Raw genomic sequence first — 7,878 nt, 5'->3', positions numbered from 1 at the left:
CATTTGAGGGAAACATTTTGAGAGACAGAGTAGCTGGGGCTGGGGTCTGGCCACCATGGTTTCAGGGGACGTCTAGGTCAATTGGCATAACAAAGTTTATTGCGAAAATGTTTTGCATCCCACTTTGGTGAGTGGCATCTGGGATCTTGAAAGCTTGCTAGCAGCCATCTAAGATGCATCAATTGGTCCCAACCCACTTGGAGCAAAGGAGAATGAAGAACACCAAAGACGCAAGGCAAATAATAGCCCAAGAGACAAAAGGGCCACACAAACCAGAGACTCCATCAGCTTGAGACCAGAAGAACTAGATGGTGCCTGGCTACCACCAATGAATGCCCTGACAGGGAACACAACAGAGAGTCCATGATGGACGGGAGAAAAGTGTGGAGCAGAACTCAAATTCATGTAAAAAGACCAGACTTAATGGTCTGACTGAGACTGGAGGAACCCTGGAAGCCACGACCCCTGGACACTCAGCCCAGAACTAAAACCATTTCCCACGCCCACTCTTCAGACAAAGATTAGACTGAACTATAAAACATAAAATAACACTCGTGAAGAGAGTGCTTCTTAGTTCAAGTAGGTACACGAGACCAAATGGGTGGCTCCTGTCTGAAGGCAGGATGAGAAGGCAGGAAGGGACAGAAGCTGGTTGTATGGACACAGGAAACCCAGGGTGGAAAGGGGGAGTGTGCTGTCACATTGTGGGGACTGCAACTAGTGTCATATAATAATATGTATATAAATTTTTGTATAAGAAATTAACTTGAGCTATAAACTTTCACCTAGAGCACAAAAAACAAAAAAGAAAGAATGTGCTGGAAAGAAAAAGGAAACTTTTTTTTTTTTTTAATCAGACTAAATTTCAATAAAAATTCTTAAGGGGAAAAAAAAAAAGCTGTTGCTATCGAGTCAATTCCAACTCACAGTGATGCTATCGGACAGCAGAACTTCCCCATAGGGTTTCCAAGGCTATAAATCTTTATGGAAGCAGACTGCCACATCTTTCTCCTGCGGAACAGCTTGTGGGTTTGAACTGCCAACCTTTTGGTTAGCAGCTGAAGTTTAACCACTGCACCACCAGGACTCCTCATAAGACGTAGGCTCTGCCATTAAGGTACCTGGTCTTATGGGTGATGCAGATCCACTAATAGCTGCTAGATGAACAGTATGGATCAGTGCCATGATAGTAGCATGTATGAGGCTCATGGTAGCACAGAGGAGGAATGGATTCATTCCATCATGTATGTGTATGGTGGTGGGGATGATGTTGGGTGTGTAGGAAGGGGAGATGAGGTATAATGCTTGTGCTGTGTCTTGGGGGAAAGAACAGTTTTCCAGGTGGACAAGGTAGAGGTGAGACTTTCTGGTCACAAGAGACATCATGTACACAGGCACACCAAGAAACAGCACAATGTACTGAAGATGGCTAGGGTAGGCGGTTGGCTCTCAGGATACGGAACTGACAAGGTAGAGAGGCCCCATGAAGAGCCTTGCATACCATGTTGAAGAGTTTGGACTTTACTCCTGAGAGCAGTGGCATGGCTAAATCATATTTACATTTTATTTTTAGAAAGATCTCTCTGGCTGGTGGTAGGACTGGAGGAGGGAGGTGAGGTTAAAGGTGTGGGATAAGCTAGGAGGCTTTGCCATAGTCCAGCTGAGAGATGAGGAGGACCTGGGCCTGAGACATTTGCAGCAGGGTCAAAGAGGAACTAGGTAAGTTGGAGATTTTTAATACTACAGCCAAAGGACTTGGCGACTGATTGGATAGGGGAGAATAAGATGAGACTAAAGGACTTATTGGAATGAATTAAAACAGTGCCATTAATAATTATAATGAATTTGGAGTTGGGTTATCTCTTACACAGCTAGGAGGAAAGGTCTAGGAGCTTCCTTTCCAGAATAGCAGTTCTCTCCTAAGTCAGACATCCTTGGGCCAGTTTCCTGGGGGGAAAGTGAGGGAGGCACACAGGGATAAAATTCTCAGAGACATCACTGGAATTTCTGAGCTCAACTTACTTCAAGGGTAAAGATTGGGGAATAATAAGTCTCTGGACCTTCATTGGTAGAAGGAAGATGAATCATGGACCTATATTCTAAAAGCAGACACTGGCTCCATTGGAGCAAACGCTACTGCCTCCTGCAAGCACCAGCCTTTTAGAAAGAAACTATTCCCCATGGAGTAGCCTCTGGCCTCTGACAGGCTCTGGCTTTGACTCTTGGGTTGACTCTCAAGAAGTTTCCCCCACCTCCTTTAGGGAGTGGCTTTTTAAGAGAATATAAGATTGTATAGCCCGTAGCCTGGTCCTGCTTCGCTGCTGGAAAGAAAAAAAAACCCGAGTATTGGGGACTGGACCCTCTCCTAACCAGCACCCCTGCTTAGGTGTCCTCAGTTCCAGGAAAGGACTCCATGTCACTCCATCCCTTTCCAAAATGACCTGAGGTTGGAATCTTCCCCCACCTCAAATCGACTCCCCAGCGCTCCCCAAGCGGTGCCGGGGTCGAGCACGTGGACTAGATTAGGGGCAGGCCTCTAGGGTCCTCCCAGGGAAGGGAACGGTCCTGGAGGCAAGAAGCCGTCACTCGGGCTGTAGCAACCTCCCTGGCTTCTACAGCGCGTAGCCAAAGGCTGGGTCACGCCTTGTTTCCCACTCCCACGTTCATAGGATGGTGCCAGGATCTGTTATCTCTACTCTAATCTCTCCTCACGCACGACCACACTGTCATGCCGATAAATTTCCAAGAGCAAAGGGTAGCGCGATTCCTCCCGCGCCCCTGCGGGCCCTGAGGCTGGGCACTAAAGCAGTGCAGTCCCAAGCTTCCACTGCAGAAGCCGCGCTCCTCACTCGGTCCGGGGGTAGAGGGGGCGCGAGAGAGCAAGTGGGCGGGCGTCCCATCCTCCGCATCCTCCTCCCGGTCCTGGAGCGCGGGGTGGGAGCGCTGCGCGGCGCCGCGCTGCGCATCGCGGCCCATTTGCCGCCTGCCCCCTGTCCTAGCTTGGCCACCTCCCCGGCTGCCGGTGGAGGGCTGGTAGGCGCTAACGTTACGCTGTTTCCGGTTTTCCAGCGGGGGTTTTTTTTCCCCTCCCAAGGCGGCGACGGCGGAGCGGCGGAGCGGCGGAGCCCCCCAAATGGCCTGGCCAGATGCGGCAGGTTTGCTGCTCAGCGCTGCCGCCGCCGCCACTGAAGAAGGCTCGGTGCAGCAGCTACAGCGACAGCAGCGGCAGCAGCAGCAGCAGCAGCAGCAGCAGCAGCGAGAGGAGCAGCAGCAGCGAGAGGGGCAGCAGCTGCGAGAGGGGCAGCAGCAGCAACAGCAGCATCTCCCGTCCCGCTGCGCCCCCAGAGCCGCGGCCGTCGCAACAGCCGCAGCCCCGCAGCCCCACAGCCCGGAGAGCCGCCGCCCGCTCGCGAGCCGCAGCCGCCGGCGGCATGAGGCGCGACCCGGCCCCCGGCTTCTCCATGCTGCTCTTCGGTGTGTCGCTCGCCTGCTACTCGCCCAGCCTCAAGTCGGTGCAGGACCAGGCGTACAAGTCACCCGTGGTGGTGGAGGGCAGGGTACAAGGGCTGGCCCCGGCCGGCGGCTCCAGCTCCAACAGCACCCGCGAGCCGCCCGGCTCGGGTCGGGTGGCGCTGGTGAAGGTGCTGGACAAGTGGCCGCTCCGGAGCGGGGGGCTGCAGCGCGAGCAGGTGATCAGCGTGGGTTCCTGTGCGCCGCTGGAAAGGAACCAGCGCTACATCTTTTTCCTGGAGCCCACCGAGCAGCCCTTAGTCTTTAAGACGGCCTTTGCACCCCTCGATACCAACGGCAAAAACCTCAAGAAAGAGGTGGGCAAGATCCTGTGCACTGACTGCGGTGAGTCGCCCCCTCCCTCGGCTAAAGAAAGGGGGGAGGGGCGAGGTGGTGGAGAATGGGGGTGGTGTGGGGAGGTGCTGCAGGTGCCCGGGCCTGGCAGTGGCCGGCCGCTGGGGGGTGGGGCCGCTCCTGGGCAGGGCGCCGGGCACGGATGGGTGAGGGGCTTGGGGTGGGGGAGAAGGAGGATCTGGCTCAAAGTGTGCCAGGGGTGGGGGGCGGGGGGAGGCGCCGGCCTGTGCCAGCAGGGATCTGCGGCTGATGAATGGCATGTGGGGCTGGAAAGCTGCCATCATAGACCAGTAGCGGTAGGAAAAACGGAGAGGTCCAGGCGGTGCTGGCCCGAGGCTCAGTGAGTCAGGAGTGACCCTCGGAGGCCTGGTCATCTTGGCTCGCAGGGCCTGCCTGGCCCAGGCTGGCAGGGTCTGCAGGAGCAGCTGGGCAGACTCCCAGGCTGTGAAGGCCTTCGCTTACAAGTTCTCCTGGGGAATGATCGCCCCTGCCCCCTCCTCCCTCTCCTGGGCTCGCTGCTATGCTCATCGACACCGCTGGCGCAGGCAGAGTTGGACTTTTTCTGCTACTGTTTTCCGTCCTCCATGTGGCTCGGGCTTTTTTCTCCGTGTTGACTGCCTGTTTTAGCTAAGGGGATGGCAGAGCCTCCTCTTAATCTCCAGCGCTAGAGAGCCAACACCGCTTTTGGCTGTTTCCCTGAGCTCTTAACTAGGTCTATTGGTTGTGATGATGAAACAGAGCAACTTACTTCTGCTGAACGCTGTTAAGTTCAGCTCTGACATCTTGCTGGCAGGATGTATCGACTGCATCTCTCATCATCACAGTGTTGTGTACTGCACAGGAATGCAGGTGATTAGAAACAAAACACTCTGAAATCTGTACATCTGTGCAGCTGAGAATGGAGTCTTCCATGACGGAAGTTAAAAGAATGCCCGTTTAAAAGAGGTTTTTCTTCTTGTCCCTGACGTACTTACTTCTCAGTAGGATATTTCAAACTAGCTTGTCCCACACTTGAGTATTTGTGTTAGCTTGTCTTGTGCTTATTCATATTGGGGTTTCATTTTGTCCCAACTAAGGCTGAATTTGTTGCATTTGGTGGGACTCTCTAAACTGTATTATCATTAAATTGTGACAGGTATCCTGGACTCTCATAGAAGTTGGTGTGTTTACCAGTTTACCGACTGATTCTGAGTAGTGTAGACAGGCAGTGACTAGCAAAGAATGTGTAACAGCTCATAGGAAGTTTTGCGGCCCTCATCTTTATAGATCAATGCCTTTGAATTTTGGAAGCTTTCCCTCTTCCATGCCCTTCATGAGGCAAATTTCAGGAGTTTAGTGGTGGGAGCATATCTAGGCATCATGTTAAACGGTGATCACTTTACATTAGTCAGAAGAATCCTGACAGTGCCTTAATTAAGGAGGAAAAGGAACTTTGGGGATAACAGCAATGTCAGCTCTGACATCGTTCCAAGGAATATTGTTGACTGCTGTTTAATGTTAGTTTTTACGCTCAGAAATGTTTTATGATGACAAGTTGAGACCAGATAAGAATTTCTAATTTTTTATTCTGGTGAGTGTTTTCTCTGAGATTCCTTGGGGAGCTGTGGAACTGTATTGTGCAGTGGGAAATAGCTAGTAAAGACATTTATTGAACCTTGCTTGTCCAAGGATGACTTTTGTTTGGTGGGTAGCTCCTGAATATGCACAGTTCACATCTCCACATAATCCCTGGTCTGGTCCACTGAAGACCTGATGGTCATTGTCAGATAGGGACATAGAGTAACTTCTGTGCTTCCCTTGTCCCCCTTACCCCAATAAAATATGCTTTATCATTTATGTCTTGTTAGTTTTCATGAGCATTTAATAGTTGAATGTGGAAATCATGAAAGACCTAGGGGTCAGAAATATAGTCTGCTTTTAGGCTAGGGCCATCTCATATTAGTAAAATAGAATGTGTAGTTTAGCTCTCACAAAGCTAAATTTAGGACTGAAATCACTAGTTAAGAGAAGGCCCTCACATAGCACAAATTACCAAGGGGCAGGGAAGGTGTACAGAAGTAAACGTTTTAGAACGCGAACCATTTTGCTTTGAACTGATAGTATGTAGGTGAGTGTCAGTTTGGGGATTAGAAACTAAAGGCCACATTTGTGAGCAGAGACTTGTAGAATTGGCGCTGGTATGACAGAATATAAACTGCATTTTTAAAATTTTCTACCATGTGGTTAAAGCAAACATGCAACAGTAATGGTATATTAAATAAGGAAACAAAATCATCCTAACTAACCACAACACTTTCCTTGTGCTCAGCGGGAAATAACTAACAAATTCATTTTCTGTTTTCTATCTCTAAAGAAAGCCCTCCGGGCCACAGGGTCACTGGGAACATTTTCTCCTTGGAGCAGATTTTCCCGTTGCAAAATAGGGAAACTGGCACTTGTAAACTGTCATCATGGCGGTTATATTGAGCAACTGAGGTTGAATTGTTACTTTGTTTAGCTGGTTTCAACTCTCCGAGTGCCTGGGTTCCCAGAGGTGTAGCTCCTAGGGATTTTATCTAGAATGCTGTGATTTGGGGGACCAGAACTTTGAGATAATGTACCATATGGAGAGAGAGATTGTGCTTAAAGCTGGCATAGGCCTCAATAGCATGAAAGCAGGGGTCATACTGGACCCCTCCTAGAAGGTTCCCATAAATGGTAATTTCAACTAAACTGTTAAATGTTGACTTGAAGATTGCCATCTAAATTGGGAAGTGGTAGATAGGGCTTTTGCTAGAACAGCAATATCTGCCACAGAGGCATTTTTATAGATCTAATGTGTATTATTCATCCAAAAATACTATCTCTGGTGGTAAAGAGTTGAGTAAAATGTTTGCATTTCTAACAAGAGTGCATACGTTGGGATGTTTTTTGTGCCTTCTGTAGAAAGAAGAGGAAAAAGAGTTAGAAAGGTCTTAAAGAGATTAGCAATTCTGCACAGTGCTATGAAAGCATCTTGTTCTGCAAATAGTCCTACATTTTTAAAGAAGGTTGCATATATTTTGGTATAATTACTCCCTATCTTGCTGCTTTCCTGTATATGTACATGTTTTTAAGTTGTTTCTTTATTGAATAGATGCAGTAGACAGCATAAAAAAAAAGAAAGATCACATCTTCCTTTGGAACTTTCTGATTTTAGTTTTCCAGTGTATAGTATACTTTTTTGTTTAAATGGAAAAGGTGTTTTGGGGGGACTTTACACTCTTTAGGATAGTTTTTAATCAATTTGGCACCTAGATTCATATATTAGAGGAAGGTGGTTCACAAAAAACAGTATGGCAAAGCGACTGCATATTTTTGAAATGCTGTTTATTTAAAGAATATTTTCTTCCCCAGCCAGCTGGAAACCCAGCTGTGCTACAGCTTGAAGACAGGAAAGTGAAACTAGATTAGAAACTGACCAGCCCTAGTAGGGGGGACAGGCTGGGTTATAGATTTAGGGGTTGAGTTACCATCATAGTGTCATTGTTTCATTTAGGGATTGCTTCCCTCAGCAGATTGTGGGGACGGACATGCACCGTATCTTACCTTTAAAGTCTTCTTTCTCCTACCTCCCCTGCCCCTAGGGTTTAGTCTTGTGCCTGGCTTACAGAAGATGTCTCCATAAGTATCTTTTGAATGGAAGTCAAGTGAAGGTAAAAAAGAAAGCCTCCAGATTAATACTAAAACAGTCTTAACTCTCTGATCTGTGACATCAAGTCCTATTCTGAAAAACTGAGTTTGATGATAGCCTTTACCTGTCGCTATGGGAACCTTTTTTCCAAAGGAGTCTGTTATCAGTTAGAGTACTTAACCACAATGTGCTTAATCATTGTGCTGATTAATGTTAATGGGATTTGAGCGGTGGATAAGAAAGGTCTTGCTCCAGAAGACCACCCCCCACCTTTTTTTAAGCGTAGATTACTGCTCCCTCCCCCCATGTTTAAACAAAAATAAAATAACTATCAGTTTGAATTAACAAATAGTTTGGAAACT

At 48.3% G+C, this 7,878-nt stretch overlaps 1 protein-coding gene across 1 annotated transcript in view; it reads left to right on the top strand.

The window, feature by feature from the left end:
• The first annotated feature begins 2,991 nt into the window (after positions 1-2,991).
• The window catches only part of NRG2 (neuregulin 2), a 217,325-nt gene continuing 212,438 nt past the window's right edge, over positions 2,992-7,878 (top strand). The window contains exon 1 of the mRNA XM_004381152.2: positions 2,992-3,855. Within this exon, the coding sequence (XP_004381209.1) occupies positions 3,147-3,855 (709 nt within the window). The 5' untranslated portion in view covers positions 2,992-3,146. The remainder of the gene's footprint in view (positions 3,856-7,878) is intronic.

The sequence above is a fragment of the Trichechus manatus genome, unplaced genomic scaffold (assembly GCF_000243295.1).
Source record: "Trichechus manatus latirostris isolate Lorelei unplaced genomic scaffold, TriManLat1.0 scaffold00080, whole genome shotgun sequence".
Taxonomy (NCBI): Eukaryota; Metazoa; Chordata; class Mammalia; order Sirenia; family Trichechidae; genus Trichechus; species Trichechus manatus.
This window is presented reverse-complemented; position numbering and strand designations above follow the sequence as displayed.